This window comes from Trifolium pratense, linkage group LG3, assembly GCF_020283565.1.
Source record: "Trifolium pratense cultivar HEN17-A07 linkage group LG3, ARS_RC_1.1, whole genome shotgun sequence".
In the NCBI taxonomy this organism is placed as follows: domain Eukaryota; kingdom Viridiplantae; phylum Streptophyta; class Magnoliopsida; order Fabales; family Fabaceae; genus Trifolium; species Trifolium pratense.
The window spans coordinates 18,651,513-18,676,805 of NC_060061.1; the positions used below are offsets into that span (position 1 = coordinate 18,651,513).

At 33.9% G+C, this 25,293-nt stretch overlaps 2 protein-coding genes and 2 long non-coding RNA genes across 11 annotated transcripts in view; all 4 read left to right on the forward strand.

Moving 5' to 3' along the window:
- Nucleotides 1-4,419, forward strand: part of LOC123918527 — an 8,117-nt gene extending 3,698 nt beyond the window's left edge. Inside the window, exons 1-6 of one of the 2 annotated variants that reach the window (XR_006812835.1) lie at nt 527-1,545; nt 2,413-2,520; nt 2,592-3,107; nt 3,226-3,306; nt 3,614-3,755; nt 3,995-4,419. This is a non-coding gene — a long non-coding RNA (uncharacterized LOC123918527). Of the gene's footprint in view, nt 1-526; nt 1,546-2,412; nt 2,521-2,591; nt 3,108-3,225; nt 3,307-3,613; nt 3,756-3,927 lie in introns of those variants that run through there. The other variant, XR_006812834.1, reaches the window with a different exon arrangement.
- The window catches only part of LOC123918515, a 26,123-nt gene extending 20,141 nt beyond the window's left edge, over nt 1-5,982 (forward strand). For all 3 annotated transcript variants that reach the window (XM_045970589.1, XM_045970590.1, XM_045970588.1), the window contains one exon: nt 5,199-5,982. In XM_045970589.1, the coding sequence (XP_045826545.1) occupies nt 5,199-5,802 (604 nt within the window). In that variant the 3' untranslated portion in view covers nt 5,803-5,982. The remainder of the gene's footprint in view (nt 1-5,198) is intronic.
- Nucleotides 5,983-11,364: 5,382 nt separating this feature from the next.
- Nucleotides 11,365-16,011, forward strand: LOC123918526. 3 transcript variants are annotated; one of them, XR_006812831.1, is made up of 8 exons: nt 11,365-12,369; nt 13,241-13,348; nt 13,420-13,502; nt 14,390-14,540; nt 14,622-14,999; nt 15,125-15,369; nt 15,457-15,583; nt 15,753-16,011. It is a non-coding gene; the product is annotated as an uncharacterized LOC123918526 (long non-coding RNA). The 3 variants fall into 3 exon arrangements; XR_006812833.1 differs by having other exon boundaries at nt 11,370-12,080; XR_006812832.1 differs by having other exon boundaries at nt 12,087-12,369; nt 14,622-14,979; nt 15,231-15,369.
- A 1,286-nt stretch (nt 16,012-17,297) lies between these two features.
- On the forward strand, nt 17,298-24,242 carry LOC123918521 (protein EXPORTIN 1A-like). Of its 3 annotated transcripts, XR_006812820.1 has the most exons (7): nt 19,543-20,364; nt 21,231-21,338; nt 21,410-21,959; nt 22,119-22,317; nt 22,625-22,766; nt 23,102-23,318; nt 23,730-24,184. XR_006812820.1 is itself a non-coding variant. In XM_045970599.1 (5 exons), exons 1-4 carry the CDS (start codon nt 17,342-17,344, stop codon nt 21,923-21,925), a joined length of 357 nt encoding a protein of 118 aa, XP_045826555.1. In that variant the 5' UTR covers nt 17,298-17,341; the 3' UTR covers nt 21,926-21,959; nt 22,055-22,083. The 3 variants fall into 3 exon arrangements, 1 of the variants encoding a protein (XP_045826555.1); XR_006812821.1 differs by having other exon boundaries at nt 19,351-21,338; nt 23,730-24,242; XM_045970599.1 differs by lacking the exons at nt 19,543-20,364; nt 22,119-22,317; nt 22,625-22,766; nt 23,102-23,318; nt 23,730-24,184 and adding exons at nt 17,298-17,407; nt 22,055-22,083 and having other exon boundaries at nt 21,410-21,492; nt 21,826-21,959.
- The last annotated feature ends 1,051 nt before the right edge of the window (nt 24,243-25,293 follow it).

Consider the following 25,293-nt stretch of genomic DNA (forward strand, 5'->3'; position numbering starts at 1 on the left):
AATATAAAAATAAAAAACTACAAATTATGTGTTTTTTTAAGAAAACAATAGAGAAAATGATTTCTCAAAGATTCGCTATAAGGAAAAAAAAGAAACAAATTTAATGTAATTTTAGTGTTAGTTTAAAAGTTTATAATTTAAAAGAGGTAAATATACATAATTTTAATAGACGGATTCGTTTATAAGTTCGGGTATTCTCATTTCCGTCCACTCTTTTCAATCAGAGAAAACACAAACCTAGACTCATACTCAATTGATTCGAATTTTTCCGATCAAAGACGTTGGGGCTAACCTATTTGGATTGGTCTAGTGGTATTGACTTGAAACCTTAGAGTGTGCTTCTCTCATGATCGTAGGTTCGATTTTTTCTGATTTCATTCGATGGACTAGATCATACACAACAATAAAAAATTGACTTTAAATAGCCCTCCTAATTGTTTTAAATAAATATAAATAAATAAAAAATAAAAAAAGAAAAGAGAAAAGAGACGTTGGTAAGTCTGGCGCCGTTGCGCGTGTTTTATTTGTTTCTTGCTTTGATAATTAGTCACTTCAACTTCTTCACTCACTCTCTCGTTGTCGCGCCGTTGCAACGTTTCTTTCTTTGAAATCTCAAACCCTAATTTCTTGTTTGTTCCACAATTTCTCAATCAATTGCTCATCAATTTCTCAATCAATTCCACAATTCAAACCCTAATTCACAACACCATGGTCGATTTTGCTTCTCATCATCATCCAACCCTGTTTTTCAACAAGGGTGATCATCATCTCGATGATCTTCAAACTGATAAGAAGAAAACATTCAACTCTGCCAAAGCACACACAACCTCCAAACCTGTTCTTCAACCACCTCAAACAAACGATCAAAATCGCATCTTGAAGATCACCTTTTTCTCCTCTTCTGTTCGTAACAAGGAGAAACAACAACAGGAGAAACCTTATTTGTGTCGTGTTTGCGAAAGGGCTTTTACATCCATCCGAGCTTTGAATGGACATATGAGATGTCACAGTTCCAAGAAGGGTACTTCTCCATTTTTGACTTGTCATGATGCTATTGACTTGTCAAGGTTTTTGCCCCCAAAAACCTACAAGACCCGTAACCGTTCCAAGAGATTTGTCATTGATGATGATGTCCGTGAGGTTGCTCAATCATTGTTAGATATGTCTTGTGGGAAATCGTTATATTTTGATGCGGATAATCACGATAACAACCGAAAAAGATTGAAGCTTTCCGATGAAAAAGCAAGGTGTTGATGATCCTTTGTCTATTTGTGTTAATTGAATTGAATGAACAGGATTTTATCATCTTATTATTGTTATAACTTGTGCAGTTTCGATGTTTTGGTAGTGGAATTTATTCTTGTATATGAAGTATAGAATTGAAACACTTGAGTTTTTGTATGATGTTTTTATGTTTGAATTCATATTCTTACACTTGTTATTGTTTATTTCATGTGTCATTCTTTCATGAATTGATGAGCATAAAAGCAAAACCAATGATCCTTTGCCAAAGTCACCTAGATTGGTAATAACGGTTTCATTAAGGTAAGTTAATATTTTTGGATTATCACAAAAATCTACTGATGATCTTTCTGCTACTTTATTGATCATTTGGATTATAAGGTAAGTTAGCTTTCCATTAAGTTTTCTTATCCGATTCCGTCTAAGTAATTGATTGCTAACTATTCATTTTTGCTGGTCATTTTGGTTTTAATCTTTAACACTTCTTGATGTATTCTATTCAACCATCACTATATGTCATTTGGTAGTACGAATCGGTTATACTCTTTTCTAACTTCAACTTTATCCATCGTTCTCTCGTTATCCTTGGTGTTTTCTTTTTTCAAAGCAGTTGTAACCGCACTTGTGAAATTTTACCGGTGAAACATTGCAGAGATGGAACTGTCAAATAGATAGGAAAGAGGGGCAAAATTGTGTGTAAAAATGTGTATATATTCTCTCTTTTTTTCATCAAATCCGGCGTGTTGAGTAAATCTAACTGTAAAATTTTACTGCAACACCGGTGAGGGACTTAGTTGAGCCCTCACCCTAGAAGCCACCTTGTTTTCGTGTGGGTGATGTTGTCAATTTTTTTGAATTACCTTTTAGTCTCTAAACCAGTTATTTTGTGCATGTGGCTTATCCTTTTCTTTTACATTTATATATTCAATCTGCTTAGATTTTTATTTTCCCTTTTTTCTTTATTAAGTCTTTTATTTTTGGTGCAATGCTTAATACACTCACATTTATATCAAGATTCGAGATGAAAACGATATTTTCGGCAGTTTCTTAAAATTTCTAATAGGGTTGTCGATTTCTTTTCACTTTTTTGTTATTCTGGATTTAAAATTTCCCTTTCAAATATTATTGTTTGTATCTTTTTGTATGTAATGGTGGGTGTCTCATAAACAGATTTTGAAGCACGAGTGGACAGCAAGATGGCGAAGCTTCATTCCTGATCTTGTCTCAGCAGATAAAACTAGTGAAACAATCTGCGAGAATTGCATGGCTATACTGAAAGTAGGTTTATCCCTGTTTTCATTAGATTTTATTTCTTATGTCTATGACTAAGTTAAAAAATGCCTGTTCAGCTTTTGAGTGAAGAGGTTTTTGATTTTTCGAGAGGAGAAATGACACAGCAGAAGATAAAAGAGCTTAAACATTCATTGAACAGGTAGCTGTTAAATGCTTAATGTATTCTTTCCTGCTTTCCATTTCACTTATCTTTCTTTTAAGTTGAGTGTCTGAAAGATTATAAGGTAAGTTAATAATGGTTTCATTAAGGTAAGTTAATATTTTTGGATTATCACAAAATCTACTGATGATCTCTCTGCTACTTTATTGATCATTTGGATTATAAGGTAAGTTAGCTTTCCATTAAGTTTTCTTATCCGATTCCATCTAACTAATTGATTGCTAACTATTCATTTTTGCTGGTCATTTTGGTTTTAATCTTTAACACTTCTTGATGCATTCTATTCCACCATCACTATATGTCATTTGTTAGACACAAAATTTGCAAAGTTTTGTTCTGCCAAAGACAGGTTGGTATGGTTATTGAGCAAGCTTCAAGGACGCCACTGGCACCGTTCAGGAAAAAACCCTAGGTACGCCAAATTTATAATGTTGCCCAACCTTTAATTTCAATTTTATCGATTATTAAGTCAATGATCCTCATTGGTGGAGTGGAAGTAAAAACTGACATGAAGAAAATTGAGGAACAAGGAGCAAACATCTTGATCAGCAGGCCTGGTCGATTACACGACATGATGAATTGGACGAATGTTTTGGATTTCAAAAGTTGAGGTATATCTTTCACTATTTATACAACATACATGCAGATACATGCTGTAAAAGAATTTTCTGGATTTATTATGCGATCATATTGTACAAATTAATTAATTCATGTTGTAGCTTCATGCTTTAAGATTCCTTATCTTCTACTGCATTTGTGTATTAGTAGGAGTAGGGTTTAATTGTAATTGTGCCTACAAATGTTGATTTTGGATGAGGTTGTTAGATTCTTAGATATGGGGTTCATGAAGCAGATAAATACTATCATAACTTAGTTGCCTAAGCAGATAAATGCTTATTCTCTGCTACTCAAACTCAGGTTGCTGAAGAGCTTGATAAAACAGGATTGAGGAACTCTCTGAGGGTTGAAGTTTGAGCAGAAACAAAAACAACAAATGGGCAATGGCATGCAACATCAAAACAAAGAGTCTTCAAAGACACTTTCGGGTCTTCACATTGAGGTATTGCATATAAAGCATGTCATTGAACTGAAGATTAGATCTGTGACTTTTATGGCTAGTGATTTCATTCTTTCATTTTAGTAGTAGAATCACTACAATTTTTTTGCAACATTCATAATTCAATTCATATTATTGTAGTTATTTCAATAAAAAAAAAGGGTTGATGATGCAGTGCCTATTTCTACAAGTCATGGGCGTGAAGAGATTCAGTTTAGGCTTTTCCTTTATTTGTTTTGTAGGAATGGTAGAGATTAAGATGCTAACTGATTATGCAAGTGAAGAGCCTAATATGTGCCAATGGATGCAAGAGGATAAAGAACTGTCTACTCATGGTCATTATCTTTACTACGAGATTGGAGAAATTGATAAAGAGCTTTATTTGGTCAGGGGATATCACTCAAAGGAAGCTGGTAGTTGTTAGTTTATCCTTCATTGGCAAAACTGAATATCACCAAATTGTTGAGTAAAGTTGAAACTCTATTCAACTTGTATATCCCAAATTGTTGAGTTGGTGAATGTCTTATATTTGAACCTCTTTGCTTAGTGTGACATATATATATGATGTTGTTGGTATTGGAACACCACCTTATGGCATCTCATTGTTATGATGATAGATATTGGACTTTTGAGATTATAAATTTATGATGCCATTTGTTTAGCCTTATTTAAGAAACCAACAAAACATATAGCACAAGATCTTCATTTCAATACTTGATTTCTGCAGCAAACTGGTATTTCGTCATCATTGAAATTTCGTGTACCATCTTGGACTCGCGCTGACGGTGCAAAGGCGATATTGAATGCTGAAACTTTATCTCTGCCAGCTCCAGGTCTAAATCTATCTTTTACTTACCTTATCTAACGCGGATAGATGCTTGAATGTTTAATCACCTAGAAAAAGAAGATGAAATATAACAATCACATAAGTTAGGACACACATTATCATGCAGACTAGTTAGGTCCGAATCTATCTTGGACTCATGCACACGAAAATGAATCTATCTATACATATTTGTGTATTTTATAACCAAAAAAATCAGCACATGAAACATGAAATTAATGTTTCATTGTCTGGATTTTTAGGGAATTTCTTGTCAATCACACCACAGTGGAGTACCAGTGACAAGCTGACCCTTGAGTTTCCTCTTACCATCAGAACAGAAGCCATAAAAGGTATCTTTGCAAGATAATCTATGAAAGAATATGTTGATTCTCATTACCCTTCCTTCAATGTGCGCGCGCGTGCATGTATGTATATTTCATGAAAGAATGTGTTTACATTACTAATATTGTGTTTTCAAATTAAAATTCAGATGACAGACCTGAATATGCATCTGTTCAAGCAATTCTTTACGGACCATATCTTCTAGCCGGTCATACCACCAACAATTGGGATTGGGACATTAAAGCCGGAACCGATTGGATTACTCCGATTCCTTCCAGTTACAATAGTCAACTAGTTTCATTTTCACAAGACTTTCAAAATTCAACTTTTGTTATAACAAACTCAAACCAATCACTCACAATGCAAAACTTACCTGCACCTGGAACCGATATCGCTCGTTATGCTACTTTTAGACTTATCCCAAAAGATGCTACCAATATATTAGTGATGATAGAACCGTTCCATCTTCCTGGAACGATTATAAGTCACCAAGAACCAAACCAACCTCTTACCGTTGTTGATTCTTCCAAAGCCGGGCCTTCTTCTGTATTTCTAGTGGTACCAGGATTAGACGGACGAAATCAAACAATATCTTTACAATCACAAAGCAATAAAGATTGTTACATGCATAGCGATATGACCTCTGGTTCGGCAGTTAAGCTAAGCTGCAAGTCCAATTCTGAAGCTAGTTTTAACCAAGCAACAAGCTTTGTTTCTGGGAAAGGATTAAGGCAATACAATCCTATCAGCTTTGTGGCTAAAGGTGCAAACCAGAATTTTCTTTTAGAGCCATTGTTCAACTTCAGGGATGAGCAGTATACAGTTTATTTCAAAATGGCGACACCCATTAATTTGCCTAGCAATTCGGTAGCCAAGGCATGAGACTCGAGCTTCCATTATTGGATCAAATCCAGCTACAAGTGTTTCAAGATTGATACAAACTTTGTATTATTCTGTTGATTTGAAATATACATTATAGGTAAGTTTCGCCTACAAAAGTTCGAATCATGAAAATTTTGTTGTAGAAAGATTAGCGGATGAATTTATAGTGGATTGTATATGGCTATGTTTTGATTCATCTATTATAATCTAAATTAAAATTTATCCTTGGTAAAAAAAAATAAATTATCCAATCCTTCTATTGCACTTTTTAAACTAAAATCTATCGAATAACTAGTACCTATATATCCCTGCTGGGCTACATAAATATATGTCACATGTTAGTAATCACACGTTGTTCTGGGGCCAATTCTAACACGGAAGACTTCATCAAGTCTTCTATGATGCACAAGTTGCCAGTATTATTGTAACGAATACGAATTTTATAAAACCGATCGTTGGATTGAAATTTTATATCGTATAGGTCGGCCAAAAAAATCAAAAATAATTTCATATGTTATCGAGACTCATCAAAATTAACGGTTTGTGACTTTTTATTGAATAGAGTTAATCTTAATTCGTATCAATAACATATCAAACATTTCCGACTTTTCCGTTCAAATCACCAAAATTGTTCTCCAAAATTGTTTCGTCGGAATCACTTGGTCTTGTATTTCCATAATCGGCTTCCTCGATCTCTCATCATCTTTAGCTTCGTCAGAATCGCATAGTTGTAGATTGAGTAATACGGTCATTGATGATGATCAAAGTTGTTTTTATGTGCATAGATGTAGATTGAGTAATAATAATATCTTTGATGATGATAAAAAAATGCATTTATGTGCATAGGTGTAGACATGATCGAAGTTGGATGATGTGAAGAAAGGATAGTAAGTAATGGTCAAGTAACTGAAGATTGAAGAAAGGTTCGAAACAATTTGTGAAGCATATAATTTAGAAGAGGTTTCCAATTTTGCTTCGATGTATTTTGATCCCAAATTTCAAACAAGACACACTAAAGTTCCTCGAAATGATGATGGTGGTGGGCAGTGTATGGTTGATGAATGCATGTCTATTTTTAAATATCTTTGTCGTGTTAGAATATTTTCTAATACTCTATGGGCTGCAATCAATTGTGGGTTTTGGTTTTAATAAAAACGGGTTGATGTTGTTGTGATCCATTTGATGATGCTTAAGCCCGGTAATTGTGATCAGTAATAATGGGCTTGAACACTAATTCTGATTTGTGTAGAAACAAAGTATAGGCCCAACTCTAGAGTCCATGATGGGTGGTACTAGGGTTGTTATCTTATAAATAGATAGGCTAGGTCCCCTTTGCCGTCACGCCATCAAGCTAGCAATAAGCTGAACGCTCATTTGTTGTCTTCCCCATCAAAGACCTCAAAGACTGGAGCATGTGATTAGGCAGAGGAAGACCTTGTCTAACATATTGGTGGTTCCGATATCTGCTATTCCGGTAAACATGATTGCTGACTATCAAGTAAGTGTGTTCTAATTTCATATAATATATCGATCTCTAAATTATTAATTATTACATGTCGTCCTATTGGAAAAGGTAGAAACAAATTCTTGACAGATGGTGAGCTTCAAATTGCCGAGACTTATGTTATGTGCTTGTAAATTGCAAAGAAATGTTGAATTAAATTAATTATATATTGAGTTCTGAAATGATTTATGAAATGAGCAATGGTGCTTTTTGAATCGAATAATGATACTTTTTATATACGGCTAGAAATGACTAACATGATTTTTCGTTTATCAGTACAAGAAAGATGGCGGAGAAGATGATTCAGGAAGTGCGTCTAGAGGAAATTGGTGGCAAGGTACGGTGGCATATACCGTCTTGTGGAGTAAACTTTTTGGTTCAATTCCATGTCAATAGATTTTGACCAATTTCCTATATACTGTAACTGTATTAACAGGATCTCTCTATTATTAAAAGAGCACACACTTGCCAAGGGAAATATGCTCCTCAAGGTATATCAATTTCTCACAAATTTACGGATTTGGATTTCTTGTAGTCATGAGACCGCACATCTGGAAAACTTACTTTGTCTTTTACTTGCATCTATATTCATCCATTGCGTGAATGAATGTGTGATTATTTGACTATAGGGAATCCAAATCCGTAATTTACATATATGACTAACCATGTTTCGAAATTGCTAGGTATGATGTGTTATTAATAAGTTGAATACATAATTGCAGGCAAATAGGAATATAGTGTGACAGTGTCTTATAGTGAATATGTATCATCAGCTACTTCCATGTTGCTGATTCTAGCTTTCATGGGTTGAAACTCTATTTTTAGTGGTTTCAGCTCTCTGTAATTTGCATTTTATATGTAATGACTATAGAGTATCAGTGGCTGAACTGAAATAATGCACTTTTTGTATGTATTTCCCTCTACTTTATATACTCTTTGTATTAATGTTTTTGTTTAAATAAACATAATGGTGGCAAGTGAGCAACTGCTTCCAGTCGACACAATAGACGGCAAAGCTTTTCCTCAGAAGTTTTAAAGTTGTTTCATTTTCAAGCCGTGTATTAATTTACACTGGTTTGTTACTGATTCTTTTTCTCGCTAGTGGACATTACAATTTACACTGGTTTGTTAGGGAACTTCACTTGGTGGGACTCACTTTCCTCTTTCCTTTTGTGTAAGGTCTAGTTCCCTCTTCGTAAAGTTGTCAAAATGGGCTAATCCGTAAGAAAACGGACGACGATTTGCCACCAGATATCCGGATGTGGGTTCGTCAAATCCGCTAAAACATAGGACTTGGGCTTAGTAAATTGAACCTGAATTTATTTAGGGCTTTTTAGTTCGGCCTGAGAAGCCCATTTAATATAAAAAAATAAAAAGGAAAAACAAAAAATTATACTAGGTTTACACAATAAGATGATTCAAAGTTTGATTTACATATCATTAATCATTTATTTTTCTTGTATTTATTCTTATATATTTTTTTTTACATAATATCATACTTATTTATTTATTTATTATGTATTACGGCGAGACGATGTTTGAACCCGAGGGTAATTTATAAAATATATTAATATTAATTTATTATGTATGAAACAATTAATTTATTTTTTTTAAGTAAAAAAAATTAATATATTTTGTATATATTTTCACTCACTCCTTGATGTTTAGATGTTCTTAACTTAAAAAAAAAAAAAAAAACTTGTGTCTAATAATTTTTAGTAAATTTAATATTTTAGTAATATTTTTAATAAACTATTTTAAATTAATTTTGTCGAATAATATTGTATGCACTTCTAAAAATTGACTCCTCTATGGAGTAACGTTAAATGATAAATTAACTCCACCTTCAAAACACTGCTACTGCTATATATGCTAGGAAAACTAGTTTGGGTAAAAATGAACTACAGTATTTGGGTAAAAATGATTGTCCTTTAGCAAAGAGTGTTTGGTGTAATTTGCTAAATGGTGATGATAGAGATTGGTTTTTCGCAGCTGCTCTTGATAAGTGGATTGTTTTGAATATGCAGCAGCATCTTTGGCGTGACTGTAATTTGAGTTGGGCAAGCGTGTGGACTTCCAGCTGCCACTTTCTTTGGTTGTGCGGAATAGAGAAGTGCACGGTGACTCTCGATTACGACCTATGCAGCCTTGCCAGTTCATCTTGCGATGGGTCTTGCAATACATGCCATCAATGTCAGTGGTATACTATTATGCTATCAAATCGATAGAAGGTGGAAGAAGGTTGGTTAAGCTTGAACACATGTCAGCTGGTTGTGGTGGATTACTTAGAAATTCCGATGGTCAATGACTTGGTGGTTTTTCGAGAAACTTAGGCCGGTGTAGTGCGTATCTAGCGGAACTTTGGGGATTTTATCATGGTTTTTGTCTTGGGCGTAGCCAGGGACGGAACTAGGTATGTTCCAAATGAGGCGGTCGCCACCCTTGAACATACATGATACTATTGTATACCCCTTATATATCTTGTGTTAGCGCCCCTGTCCATATACTGACGAAAATACATGTTAGCCCCCGTAGTATATTAACAATCACACTTATAAATTAGTAATTACTATAAAATAACTTTGATTTCATTTTTTACTTCCACTAAGACAAAAACTAACCGAACCACTCCATTGTTATTTGTCACCAATTGATTTTTAATCAAAAAAATAAAATATTAACCGAACATTGTAGTGTAAATAGTCAATTTTAGTTTGCTTAAGCGAAAAGACGAATCACTCGCTCACTTTATTTTGAATTAGAAGATAAAATAGAAATTAGATCGGCAAGTTTAGGTGGTAGAAACATCGTATGTCATATTATATATGTAAGAGTTGGGATTTAAACTCTAAACATCTTGAACACTCATCTTATTCACCTTAAAAATGTGAAATTTTAGCGATTACTTAACCAAAAAATTAGAGATTAATTTTTATAAGCTAGATTGATAATTTTTTTTTTTAAAAAAAACAACTTATTTAAAATTTTCCTAAAATTATTAATAGTACAAATAAGTGACCGATGATGTAGTACAAATTAGTGACTAATGATGTAATTTATAATGTGTTATATTTTCGCCACCCTCAATGATTTTTTCTGGTTCCGTCCCTCGGTGTAGCAGAGCACAAAGGTGCAAATTCATATTTTTTTTGTGAAGAATTTAAAATTTGTTTACTAAAAAAACCAAGAAATTGATATTTGATGAAAGAAATATAAAGTAAAATAAAATGCTATTTGATACTAAAAAAAACCTAGTAATTAATTTGTTAGTAGCCATAAAAATTGGGCGGGGATGATTTTTTTCTTTTCCGTTCCCTGAATCCGATGGGGGTTTAGATATTCATATATCTATCCTGATCTTTAACAGTGTTGGAAAATAGAACATCATTCCTGCAAATCTGCGTGGGTTGGTCTGGTGATATTGGCTTGGGACCAAAGAGTGTGCTCCTCCTTAAGGTTTCAAGTTCGACTCTCTGTGGGGCCAATTTGGATGACTAAATTAGCTACTTCAAAATAAAAAACATCATTCATGCATGAACTTGAACTATATTTTGATAAAAAAATATAAAAATAAAAAACTACAAATTATGTGTTTTTTTAAGAAAACAATAGAGAAAATGATTTCTCAAAGATTCGCTATAAGGAAAAAAAAGAAACAAATTTAATGTAATTTTAGTGTTAGTTTAAAAGTTTATAATTTAAAAGAGGTAAATATACATAATTTTAATAGACGGATTCGTTTATAAGTTCGGGTATTCTCATTTCCGTCCACTCTTTTCAATCAGAGAAAACACAAACCTAGACTCATACTCAATTGATTCGAATTTTTCCGATCAAAGACGTTGGGGCTAACTCATTCGATGGACTAGTTCATACAGAACAAAAAAAAAGACTTTAAATAGGCCTCCGTAAATGAGTCGTGGGATTAGTCGACTCAAATTAGTCGGTAATTGGGCCGAATACCTAATTGTTTTAAATAAATAAAAATAAATAAAAAATAAAAAAAAGAAAAGAGACGTTGGTAAGTCTGGCGCCGTTGCGCGTGTTTTATTTGTTTCTTGCTTTGATAATTAGTCACTTCAACTTCTTCACTCACTCTCTCGTTGTCGCGCCGTTGCAACGTTTCTTTCTTTGAAATCTCAAACCCTAATTTCTTGTTTGTTCCACAATTTCTCAATCAATTGCTCATCAATTTCTCAATCAATTCCACAATTCAAACCCTAATTCACAACACCATGGTCGATTTTGCTTCTCATCATCATCCAACCCTGTTTTTCAACAAGGGTGATCATCATCTCGATGATCTTCAAACTGATAAGAAGAAAACATTCAACTCTGACAAAGCACACACAACCTCCAAACCTGTTCTTCAACCACCTCAAACAAACGATCAAAATCGCATCTTGAAGATCACCTTTTTCTCCTCTTCTGTTCGTAACAAGGAGAAACAACAACAGGAGAAACCGTATTTGTGTCGTGTTTGCGAAAGGGCTTTTACATCCAACCGAGCTTTGAATGGACATATGAGATGTCACAGTTCCAAGAAGGGTACTTCTCCATTTTTCACTTGTCAAGATGCTATTGACTTGTCAAGGTTTTTGCCCCCAAAAACCTACAAGACCCGTAAGCGTTCCAAGAGATTTGTCATTGATGATGATGTCCGTGAGGTTGCTCAATCATTGTTAGATATGTCTTGTGGGAAATCGTTATATTTTGATGCGGATAATCCCAATGACAACGCTAAAAGATTGAAGCTTTCCGATGAAAAAGCAAGGTGTTGATGATCCTTTGTCTATTTGTGTTAATTGAATTGAATGAACATGATTTTATCATCTTATTATTGTTATAACTTGTGCTGTTTCGATGTTTTGGTAGTGGAATTTATTCTTGTGTAGAATTGAAACACTTGAGTTTTTGTATGATGTTTTTATGTTTGAATTCATATTCTTACACTTGTTATTGTTTATTTCATGTGTCATTCTTTCATGAATTGATGAGCATAAAAGCAAAATCAATGATCCTTTGCCAAAGTCCCCTATATTGGCAATAATGGTTTCATTAAGGTAAGTTAATATTTTGGATTATCACAAAATCTACCGATGATCTCTCTGCTACTTTATTGATCATTTGGATTATAAGGTAAGTTAGCTTTCCATTAAGTTTTCTTATCCGATTCCGTCTAAGTAATTGATTGCTAACTATTCATTTTTGCTGGTCATTTTGGTTTTAATCTTTAACACTTCTTGATGTATTCTATTCAACCATCACTATATGTCATCTGTTAGTACGAATCAGTTATACTCTTTTCTAATTTCAACGTTATACATCGTTCTCTCTTTATCCTTGGTATTTTCTTTTTTCAAAGCAGTTGTAACCGTACTTGTGAAATTTCACCAGTGAAACATTGCAGAGATGGAACCGTCAAATAGATAGGAAAGAGGGGCAAAATTGTGTGTAAAAATGTTTATATATTCTCTTTTTTTTTTTCTTCAAATCCGGCGTGTTGAGTAAATCTAACTGTAAAATTTTACTGCAACACCGGTGAGGGACTTAGTTGAGCCCTCACCCTAGAAGCCACCTTGTTTTCGTGTGGGTGATGTTCTCAATTTTTTTGAATTACCTTTTAGTCTCTAAACCAGTTATTTTGTGCATGTGGCTTATCCTTTTCTTTTCCATTTATATATTCAATCTGCTTAGATTTTTATTTTCCCTTTTTTCTATATTAAGTCTTTTATTTTTGGTGCAATGCTTAATACACTCACATTTATATCAAGATTCGAGATGAAAACGATATTTTCTGCAGTTTCTTAAAGCTTCTAATAGGGTTGTTTGTCGATTTCTTTTCACTTTTTTGTTATTCTGGATTTAAAATCTCCCTTTCAAATATTATTGTTTGTATCTTTTTGTATGTAATGGTGGGTGTCTCATATACAGATTTTGAAGCACGAGTGGCCAGCAAGATGGCGAAGCTTCATTCCTGATCTTGTCTCAGCAGCTAAAACTAGTGAAACAATCTGCGAGAATTGCATGGCTATACTGAAAGTAGGTTTATCCCTGTTTTCATTAGATTTTATTTCTTATGTCTATGACTAACTTAAAAAATGTCTGTTCAGCTTTTGAGTGAAGAGGTTTCTGATTTTTCGAGAGGAGAAATGACACAGCAGAAGATAAAAGAGCTTAAACAATCATTGAACAGGTTGCTGTTAACAGCTTAATGTATTCTTTCCTGCTTTCCATTTCACTTATCTTTCTTTTAAGTTGAGTGTCTGAAAGATTGAGTTTTAATTACTTGATGTACAGCAATGAATTCATTAAGTTGCATTCTTAAAAGCCTTGTTTGTCTTGTTCTATAATTTTTTGGGTAGACTTCTGATTCATTGAATGTGAGATTGAAAGACTAGCAGCAAGTGTGATAACTGCTTATATAGGTGGCTAGGTAGAGCAATTGATTTTAATTCGTAAGTGAGAAATTATATTGTAGTTTTATTTGTACTGCTTAAGTTGTGAATTGGTAATTGCCTTTATCGCCTGGAAGTTAGACTGGGATGATTAACATCAAATACTCTATAGTTGATGATTGGTGATCATTTTAGAACAAATATAATTTTAGGGAAGTTACATGAAAGAAAATTGTTTTCTAATCTAGGAATTATCACTAAAAAAGGACAGCCCTTGCACGAGGCTCCCACCTGTCTTGGTAGGGTAGATGCACAGAGCCTTATCCCTGCTAGGTGTTAGCGGAGATGCTGGTTGTAGGATTTTTTAACCTGTATCTACTTATTGGCGTAATTATTTTTTTGTTTATGATCTTGAAATAATTTTGCTCATAATTTCGTTATTGAATTTTAGCATTATCCTTTTTGCATCTGATATGTCTGTTCATCTCGGACTCCTTTGTTTTTGTTATAATTATCCTGAAAGCCCAAGTTATTAGGTGGAAATTTGGTAATAGTTTTATATCAAACACTCTCTATCATGCATGCTCTGGATGGTTATGTATTGGCTCAGCGATTGTTATTTATCTACATTTACTTTATACGAAGTGTCTATACTTTGTTAAGAATTATACTTGGTTGTTTGCAGTGAATTTCAACTCATACATGAGTTATGCCTATATGTGCAATCAGCATCCCAAAGGGCCGAGCTCATACGCGCTCATATGTGCCTATATGTGTCCACATTACATGCCTTCTTATCATGGATTCCCTTGGGTTATATATTTGAATCACCGTTGGTAGGTTCTTCTTCTGTTCAAAATGAATTTGTTGTTGAGGAAGTCACTTACTGAAATCTTTTAACTTTTGCTGTCACGCAGCTTGAGACACTTCTAAAGTTTTTCCTGGTTCCGGCATATCGGAACCTAACGTTGCAATGTTTAACAGAGGTATGTTTCATCTGTTAATGATCCTTTGTCTATTTTTGTTAATTGAATTGAATGAACAGGATTGTATCATCTTATTTTTGTTATAACTTGTTCTGTTTCGATGTTTTGGTAGTGGAATTTATTCTTGTCAATGAAGTATAGAATTGAAACACTTGAGTTTTTGTATGATTTTTTTATGTTTGAATTCATATTCTTACACTTGTTATTGTTTATTTCATGTGTCATTCTTTCATTAATTGATGAGCATAAAAGCAAAATCAATGATCCTTTGCCAAAGTCACCTAGATTGGTAATAATGATTTCATTAAGGTAAGTTAATATTTTGGATTATCACAAAATCTACTGATGATCTCTCTGCTACTTTATTGATCATTTGGATTATAAGGTAAGTTAGCTTTCCATTAAGTTTTCTTATCCTGCTTCTTGTTTTGTAGATTTCTGAGTTGTTGATTCATCTTGTGAACATTATATCCACTTTAGCTTTTGGAATTCTTCCAATTCATATCGATAATTTTGGTCACATTGGAGGAGTAATATCAGGGTTTCTGCTTGGATTTGTATTGCTGATTCGCCCTCACTATAAATCGGATATTCCAACAAACTCTCATCTTGCTCCTCCTGTTTACAAATTTTATCAGCATGCCCTCTGGATGATCTCTTTCGTACTACTCGGTGTTGGGTAACTTCTCTTTCCTTTTTTTGGTTGTTGTTGGGTGCATTGCATTGTTAAAATTGGGTCCTGAAATGTAAGTTGACTTGTATACAGATTGATAGGCGGGATGGTTTTGTTACTTAAAGGGGTTAACTTCAATGATTACTGCTTATGGTGTCGCTATTTAACTTGTGTCCCTATCTCAAAATGGAGATGTTAATCACACAGACTTTCTTATCAGGTGACTGATGCTACTACTTTCTTGTCTATTGGTTTTATGAATGCAGTTTCTATGAACACAAACACGACGCTGATAATAATTTCAGAAAAAGGAAAAACTTGGAACAGATTACAAAACACATGTTTCTGATACTTTACGGAACATCTTTCTGATGCAATGATGTATGCAGGTATCCCAAATCAGAAACCAACTTGACATCAGATGCTTGATCAATGGCAGAAGTAGCATTTTTCCTTAGTCAGACAGTTACGAGCAGACTGAATAGCTGTGTCATCGCTTTTCCGGTTTATTAATACATAAATACTACATCTGTTAGTACACTGCCTACTCAACACACTTGTGTATATATGATTCACTTATTGCCGCAGACAAATATCTTCCTTGTGCACTTGCAGCTATGGTTGTTGCCATAGTTATTGTGCCTACTATCATTAGAATCTAATTATCATTTATGACTGCTACTAGTTATTATAACTTCTAGTTAATGAAATTACCATGCATGACTTTTCATTAGTGTGTGTGAAGTTGCCACTGAATCTACATTATAGTATGTAAACAAATTATTATGCACTAGTATTGTTGTTTACATAACTCTTCATGGTTCGTAAATGACATTGAATTTTATGTTGGGGAGTAATGTTATTTTGATAGTGATGAATGCCTATTGACATTATGTATTGGGAAACCGTTCTCTAAAATACACAAATGACTACGTTTTTCAAAAGTTGTCGTCATTTCTCAGCTAAAGTGTTTCCAAAAGAATATGAAATGTCTTAGGTTAGCACAGTTAGAAATTTGTTATCATAGGAAAATACAACAGTTTTCGTGCATTTGTTAACATTATTTAGGTGTAACTAAGCGGAGAATGTGGCAGTGTATTTTCGGTAAGATTTTTTATACAAGGTGCAGATGATCATTACATCAAATTAAGAGCAACCACAAAAGTTGTTTGGATACTGCAGCTTCATTAAACTCCTAAAAGGATTAGGAAAAATATCATCCTCTCACTTTTTCATCCAATGAGGATTTCTCACTCGCCCCTAACACTTTAACATAAATTATCCTTCTATGTTCACCTATTGTCCCAAACAAGCTGTATTTCCAAGTTAATCATTCTGCAATATTCAAACTCAAATCCATTCCATCTCTCAATTCTCGTCTCGCTAATTTATCCACTCTCTCAATGATCAGCTTAATTGTAGCACCAATCATTCATATGCATACTCAGTGAAATCTAATCTGAATCTCGAAACTGCATAAATGATTGTTGGAATCAAGTTTATAACTTCATTTCTCATAGATCCACCTTTACCTTAGGACCGTGGCTGACCTTGATCGATATTTTTTAGTAGGCTAAAAATATAAAGAACATATACAACACTATTGCAATCTAAGGCAAAATTTGTTTGCTGTTGAAGTTGTTAGTTTTGCTGTGATTTTAAGCTAAACAGACTGAGTTTAACCCTTGCATTCCCCATTTTCGCCTAAGAAAATAGAAAAAGGCATCCGGTGCATTTAATCCCTAAAACTACAAAATTGTTATATCGCCATTGCGCCATCATTAATTGCTTAGTAATAAACACATATAGTGTATACAACAAAACATATACATATCTATTAAAACAATTGGGGTGGCGATGGCATCCCCTAGTCCTAACTAAGATCTGCTACTGCCATAGGAGTTTGTTGCAATATGCTCTCTAAAAGAGTGCAGAATGTGGGAGGTTGCCAGGGCTGCAATCGGTGGTGAATGACAGAATGTCTCGGTTTAATTCAATTGAGGGACTGCTACTTGGTGTATGTTCCAAGGAGAATGAAACAATTGTGAGCAAAGCTTTGATGGAACCATGAGAAATCTAGTGCAGCCCAAATTGTCAATGGTGTGCAGACCTAGTGGAACAATTGGAAGGCAGTTCAGACACAGAATGGTCATGACAGTGAGGTTCAGAACAACACAAATGCAAGGCAACGGAACGTGTCACATCAATGTTGCTACATCTGCAGCGTGGATGCGAGTCCAGTGAGACAGAGGGAGGGATTACAAGCTTTGGAGGCTGCATCATCCATCAGAGACACAAACAGGGAGTTTGTTTCAGTGTATATGGGTGGACTTAGCCGGTATTGCTTGTGAATGAAGGAGAAGTGTTTGGTTTGTTGGAAATCGTCCGATGGGTGCATCATATGGGATTCCATAGTGTCACATTTCAAAGAAATTCTTAGATTCTTGTTGATGCGGTTAAAAGCAAAATATTGTAAATGACTAAATTATTGCTTAAAAATATTGTCATACTAGTGTCAAAGAATAGTGTGAAACTCTCTCTACATGGTCTTCAAAAGGATGGAATGAAAAGAGGTGAGATATGCTATAAACTAGTTCATTGCCTGAAGTAAATTTAAGATATGCAATAAATCAATTTTAATATTTTATAGAAAAAGCTCACTGAGGGTATGTGTAGAGGTTATTCTCTTCAAGAAAAAGCTTATATGTAACAAGTTTACGAGCAATTTCTTATCTTTCTTTCTTTAATTGAAAAAGCTTATATGTAACAAGTGTTTTGGGCATCATGTAACCCAACTAACCAATTAGTGGCCTTTGATTCCATTGCATCCTCTACTCAGGACTTTTATCTAGTCTTGACTTTTTTAAACTGTTTGCAATCAATTTGAAATAGATTGAGTATGTATGACATTGATATCAATCCATGGCCATTTCGTTTTTCCATAGTTTGGGTGACACTTACCAGCTAGGCAGTTTTTGACGAATATCGTAAACGCTTTGGTGACCTTATTTTATAGTAGATCATGTTGCCTGGAGAAAAATCATAAAAAAGGGTGGAAAATAATTTTGTGAAATTCTTTTCTCTTATGTTCTCGCGCGCGCAAAAGATATTTTTTCGCCGCTAGAGAACTTTGGATTAGAGAGTTTCACAATAATGCACCATGGCCAAATTGTAAAAGGACTAATTTATTCAAATAATTAATAGTACAAATAAGTGACCGATGATGTAGTACAAATTAGTGACTAATGATGTAATTTATAATGTGTTATATTTTCGCCACCCTCGAGGATTTTTTCTGGTTCCGTTCCTCGGCGTAGCAGAGGTGCCACAAAGGTGATATTGGCTTGGGACCAAGGAGTGTGCTCCTCCTTAAGGTTTCAAGTTCGACTCTCTCTGGGGCCAATTTGGATGGCTAAATTAGCTACTTCAAAATAAAAAACATCATTCATGCATGAACTTGAACTATATTTTGATAAAAAAATATAAAAATAAAAAACTACGAATTATGTCTTTTTTTAAGAAAACAATAAAGAAAATGATTTCTCAAAGATTTGCTATAAGGAAAAAAAGAAACAAATTTAATGTAATTTTAGTGTTAGTTTAAAAGTTTATAATTTAAAAGAGGTAAATATACATAATTTTAATAGACGGATTCGTTTATAAGTTCGGATATTCCCATTTCCGTCCACTCTTTTCAATAAGAGAAAACACAAACCCAGACTCATACTCAATTGATTCGAATTTTTCCGATCAAAGACGTTGGGGCTAACTCATTCGATGGACTAGTTCATACAGAACAAAAAAAAATTGACTTTAAATAGGCCTCCGTAAATGAGCCGTGGGATTAGTCTACTCAAATTAGTCGGTAATTGGGCGGAAATGCGGAATACCTAATTGTTTTAAATAAATAAAAATAAATAAAAAATAAAAAAAGAAAAGAGACGTTGGGGCTAGTTGATAAGTCTCGCGCCGTTGCGCGTGTTTTGTTTCTTTCTTTTAATCAGCACTTCAACTTCTTCACTCACTCACTCTCTCGTTCTCGCTTGCAACGTTTCTTTCTTTGAAATCTCAAACCCTAATTTCTTGTTTGTTCCACAATTTCTCAATCAATTGCTCATCAATTTCTCAATCAATTCCACAATTCAAACCCTAATTCACAACACTATGGTCGATTTTGCTTCTCATCATCATCCAACCCTGTTTTTCAACATGGGTGATCATCATCTCGATGATCTTCATACTGATAAGAAGAAAACATTCAACTCTGCCAAAGCACACACAACCTCCAAACCTGTTCTTCAACCACCTCAAACAAACGATCAAAATCGGATCTTGAAGATCACCTTTTTCTCCTCTTCTGTTCGTAACAAGGAGAAACAACAACAGGAGAAACCTTATTTGTGTCGTGTTTGCGAAAGGGCTTTTACATCCAACCGAGCTTTGAATGGACATATGAGATGTCACAGTTCCAAGAAGGGTACTTCTCCATTTTTGACTTGTCATGATGCTATTGACTTGTCAAGGTTTTTGCCCCCAAAAACCTACAAGACCCGTAAACGTTCAAGGAGATTTTTCATTGATGATGATGTCCGTGAGGTTGCTCAATCATTGTTAGATATGTCTTGTGGGAAATCGTTATATTTTGATGCGGATAATCACGATAACAACGGTAAAAGATTGAAGCTTTCCGATGAAAAAGCAAGGTGTTGATGATCCTTTGTCTATTTGTGTTAATTGAATTGAATGAACAGGATTTTATCATCTTATTATTGTTATAACTTGTGCTGTTTCGATGTTTTGGTAGTGGAATTTATTCTTGTATATGAAGTATAGAATTGAAACACTTGAGTTTTTGTATGATGTTTTTATGTTTGAATTCATATTCTTACACTTGTTATTGTTTATTTCATGTGTCATTCTTTCATGAATTGATGAGCATAAAAGCAAAATCAATGATCCTTTTCCAAAGTCCCCTATATTGGCAATAATGGTTTCATTAAGGTAAGTTAATATTTTGGATTATCACAAAATCTACTGATGATCTCTCTGCTACTTTATTGATCATTTGGATTATAAGGTAAGTTAGCTTTCCATTAAGTTTTCTTATCCGATTCCGTCTAAATAATTGATTGGTAACTATTTATTTTTGCTGGTCATTTTGGTTTTAATCTTTAACACTTCTTGATGTATTCTATTCAACCATCACTATATGTCATTTGTTAGTACGAATCAGTTATACTCTTTTCTAATTTCAACGTTATCCATCGTTCTCTCTTTATCCTTGTTATTTTCTTTTTTCAAAGCAGTTGTAACCGTACTTGTGAAATTTCACCAGTGAAATATTGCAGAGATGGAACCGTCAAATAGATAGGAAAGAGGGGCAAAATTGTGTGTAAAAATGTTTATATATTCTCTCTTTTTTTTCATCAAATCCGGCGTGTTGAGTAAATCTAACTGTAAAATTTTACCGCAACACCGGTGAGGGACTTAGTTGAGCCCTCACCCTAGAAGCCACCTTGGTTTCGTGTGGGTGATGTTCTCAATTTTTTTGAATTACCTTTTAGTCTCTAAACCAGTTATTTTGTGCATGTGGCTTATCCTTTTCTTTTCCATTTATATATTCAATCTGCTTAGATTTTTATTTTCCCTTTTTTCTAAATTAAGTCTTTTATTTTTGGTGCAATGCTTAATACACTCACATTTATATCAAGATTCGAGATGAAAACGATATTTTCTGCAGTTTCTTAAAATTTCTAATTGGGTTGTCGATTTCTTTTCACTTTTTTGTTATTCTGGATTTAAAATCTCCCTTTCAAATATTATTGTTTGTATCTTTTTGTATGTAATGGTGGGTGTCTCATAAACAGATTTTGAAGCACGAGTGGCCAGCAAGATGGCGAAGCTTCATTCCTGATCTTGTCTCAGCAGCTAAAACTAGTGAAACAATCTGCGAGAATTGCATGGCTATACTGAAAGTAGGTTTATCCCTGTTTTCATTAGATTTTATTTCTTATGTCTATGACTAAGTTAAAAAATGTCTGTTCAGCTTTTGAGTGAAGAGGTTTTTGATTTTTCGAGAGGAGAAATGACACAGCAGAAGATAAACGAGCTTAAACATTCATTGAACAGGTAGTTGTTAACTGCTTAATGTATTCTTTCCTGCTTTCCATTTCACTTATCTTCCTTTTAAGTTGAGTGTCTGAAAGATTATAAGGTAAGTTAATAATGGTTTCATTAAAGTAAGTTAATATTTTTGGATTATCACAAAATCTACTGATGATCTCTCTGCTACTTTATTGATCATTTGGATTAACAGGTAAGTTAGTTTTCCATTAAGTTTTCTTATCCGATTCCATCTAAGTAATTGATTGCTAACTATTCATTTTTGCTGGTCATTTTGGTTTTAATCTTTAACACTTCTTGATGCATTATATTCCACCATCACTATATGTCATTTGTTAGACACAAAATTTGCAAAGTTTTGTTCTGCCAAAGACAGGTTGGTATGGTTATTGAGCAAGCTTCAAGGACGCCACTAGCACCGTTCAGGAAAAACCCCTAGATTTTGACATTCAGTTCTTGCCATACCTCTCCAGGTTCCTCCATCTTCTCATTTCACTTGTTGTGTTTCTTCGTCTTCTTTAATTGTTATTGCTGTGTCGATTCAAACTTATTTATTTACTGAGCTTAGGTTAATCACTGTAATATGTTCAATTTACGCACGGGGTGACTATGAAGCCTTTCTTTGCTTTTAGGTACGCCAAATTTATAATGTTGCCCAACCTTTCATTTCAATTTTATCGATTATTAAGTCAATGATCCTCATTGGTGGAGTGGAAGTAAAAACTGACATGAAGAAAATTGAGGAACAAGGAGCAAACATCTTTATCAGCAGGTCTGGTCGATTACACGACATGATGAATTGGACGGATGTTTTGGATTTCAAAATTTGAGGTATATCTTTCACTATTTATACAACATACATGCAGATACATGCTGTAAAAGAATTTTCTGGATTTATTATGCGATCATATTGTACAAATTAATTAATTCATGTTGTAGCTTCATGCTTTAAGATTCCTTATTTTCTACTGCATTTGTGTATTAGTAGAAGTAGGGTTTAATTGTAATTGTGCCTACAAATGTTGATTTTGGATGAGGTTGTTAGATTCTTAGATATGGGGTTCATGAAGCAGATAAATACTATCATAACTTAGTTGCCTAAGCAGATAAATGCTTATTCTCTGCTACTCAAACTCAGGTTGCTGAAGAGCTTGATAAAACAGGATTGAGGAACTCTCTGAGGGTTGAAGTTTGAGCAGAAACAAAAACAACAAATGGGCAATGGCATGCAACATCAAAACAAAGAGTCTTCAAAGACACTTTCGTGTCTTCACATTGAGGTATTGCATATAAAGCATGTCATTGAACTGGAGATTAGATCTGTGACTTTTATGGCTAGTGATTTCATTCTTTCATTTTAGTAGTAGAATCACTACAATTTTTTGCAACATTCATAATTCAATTCATATTATTGTAGTTATTTCAATAAAAAAAGGGTTAATGATGCAGTGCCAATTTCTACAAGTCATGGGCGTGAAGAGATTTAGTTTAGGCTTTTCCTTTGTTTGTTTTCATATTTGATAACTATTTGAGTGGTTTGTTTATTCTATTGTATGGTTATAAATATAATGGACTAAATTCAACTGCTAATTCAAAATAAATTCACCAATTTCAGAAAATGGAAGCGAAGTGATTGGTATTTCATGTTTTAATCACCTTGTATGCATTCACATTGTTGACATGCTAATCATATTAGGCTATGAGTTGTATGACATGAAGGCTAGTGGAGTGAAAGGTAAGCCCACATCTCCATTCCATTTCTTACCTGGAGCTCCTTAGTTCTTTGCAACCTAGAGCTGTGAATTGGGGTCTTGTAACAAAGGGAGTAACTGGTATGTTTTTCTTTTACTTGTTTAATTTTGGCTTGAATTTAATCCCTGTTTCCAGACTGAACATGTTTCCTCCAGAACTTAATTTGGATTATTTATAATAGCATTTATGCCTTGTATTTTTGGCTTCATACTTCAGCATTACATTAAAGTTTTTTGAAGTGACTTCCTTGTAAAGCTTGTTAGTGTGAGTGAGGTAAAAAGAATTTGAAACATACACCTTGAGCTGAGCTACTAATAATAATTTTATAAGGGCAATTTTGTATGTAGAAAAATACACTAGAATTGGTTATTGTGATAGAAACACTGTTCTTTTGCTCTCTACCATGCATTCTTGCTATTCAGATTAAGCGTATTGTCATGTTGTATTTGTAATTTATGAGTTTGTAATGAATTTTATTATTTTATTTTTAGGAATGGTAGAGATTAAGATGTTAACTGATTATGCAAGTGAAGAGCCTAATTTGTGCGAATGGATGCAAGAGGATAAAGAACTGTCTACTCATGGTCATTATCTTTACTACGAGATTGGAGAAATTGATAAAGAGCTTTATTTGGTTAGGGGATATCACTCAAAGGAAGCTGGTAGTTGTTAGTTTATCCTTCATTGGCAAAACTGAATATCACCAAATTGTTGAGTAAAGTTGAAACTCTATTCAACTTGTATATCCCAAATTGTTGAGTTGGTGAAGGTCTTATATTTGAACCTCTTTGCTTAGTGTGACATATATATATATATGATGCTGTTGGTATTATTGGAACACCACCTTCATCATTATCCACTAAATTGTCTTGTAATTCAATCTCCACCATCTGCTAATATAAGTCATACACTCCTTTTTTCAGATGCTAGTATAAACTTTCAAAAGGTACATCAGCAGCTAATCTGTTATTGTCTGTACTAGATAGTTTAGAATCTTCTACGACCTCATTAGAAATTGGAATATTTGTCATGTAATATACCGCCTCATGCATCCTTTGTCAATTTACTAGCATACTAAGATATGTTTCTTTCCACAGTCGCGCAATTAGACGTCGTGTGTTGTCTGATCAAGATTGGACAATCCAAATTTAAGCTTCATATTTTAAATTCTAAAATAAAAAACCAAATATGCCATTTTGTTTTAACCGCCCCATCAAGATTAGACGATCCATGTCATCCTGCCTGCATGACTGTGGGTTTCTTGCTGACTGCAGGGAATCCGAGTTTGTGTATACCTGTGCAAGTTGCATTAGATCTGTTATGATGTGATAAGTAAGTGAATACTTGATTTGCATCCAATTCTTGTCTCAGATTTAGAATTCTTAATGAAAAAAGGATTTTTGATTCATTGTTTAATGACTCGGTCCTGTAATTATTGACATATTATTATGCTTAACCTGTCAATATAAGATTATGCAGAACAAAATATTTTAATTTTAACAAAAAATGCTATCAAAGAACCATACAAGTGCAATTAAAAATTTAAGGGATTTGTGAGTTAAGAGTTGAAGCATTTGGTTCATAAGATAGAATTAGTTGGTCCTATATAATATGGCCATGGTCATGAGCTGCAAAATAGCATTATGACAACTAATACGAACACTACCAACAAATTTTTTTTGGATCATGGTTATCTTGTGAGAGATAAATGGTGAATAAAGAAGAGATAATGTGGTATCCGTTCACCACAACGAAGAGACAATGTGGTCTATGTGAACGTAGTAGGAAAGATAAGCGATATGAGATAGGTTTTTATTATATAATTTGTTGATAGTTTACCAGAGAATTACGTGACTCTGATTCCCTAATCGTTTACGGATACGTAGGACCAGGGATCCTCCCTGTCGAGTAATGATTCAGTAACTCTATAGTTTAAACGTATTAGGCTTGCACGGGCCGGAGATATGATGAGTTAGTGTTAGCTTTGGAGTTAAATTGGTTGTTTTCTTAATGAAGTTGGGCTTACATTGATTATTTTGAGTGTGCAGGTTAGAT

Bases quoted from the DNA above. Each gene is read 5' to 3' on its own strand.
- LOC123918521 (XM_045970599.1), top strand. From the start codon at position 17,342: ATGTCTCGGTTTAATTCAATTGAGGGACTGCTACTTGGTGTATGTTCC. The intron at 21,339-21,409 runs GTAGGTTTATCC...ATGTCTGTTCAG, and splicing joins ATTGCATGGCTATACTGAAA to CTTTTGAGTGAAGAGGTTTT. The intron at 21,493-21,825 runs GTAGTTGTTAAC...GTCATTTGTTAG, and splicing joins CTTAAACATTCATTGAACAG to ACACAAAATTTGCAAAGTTT.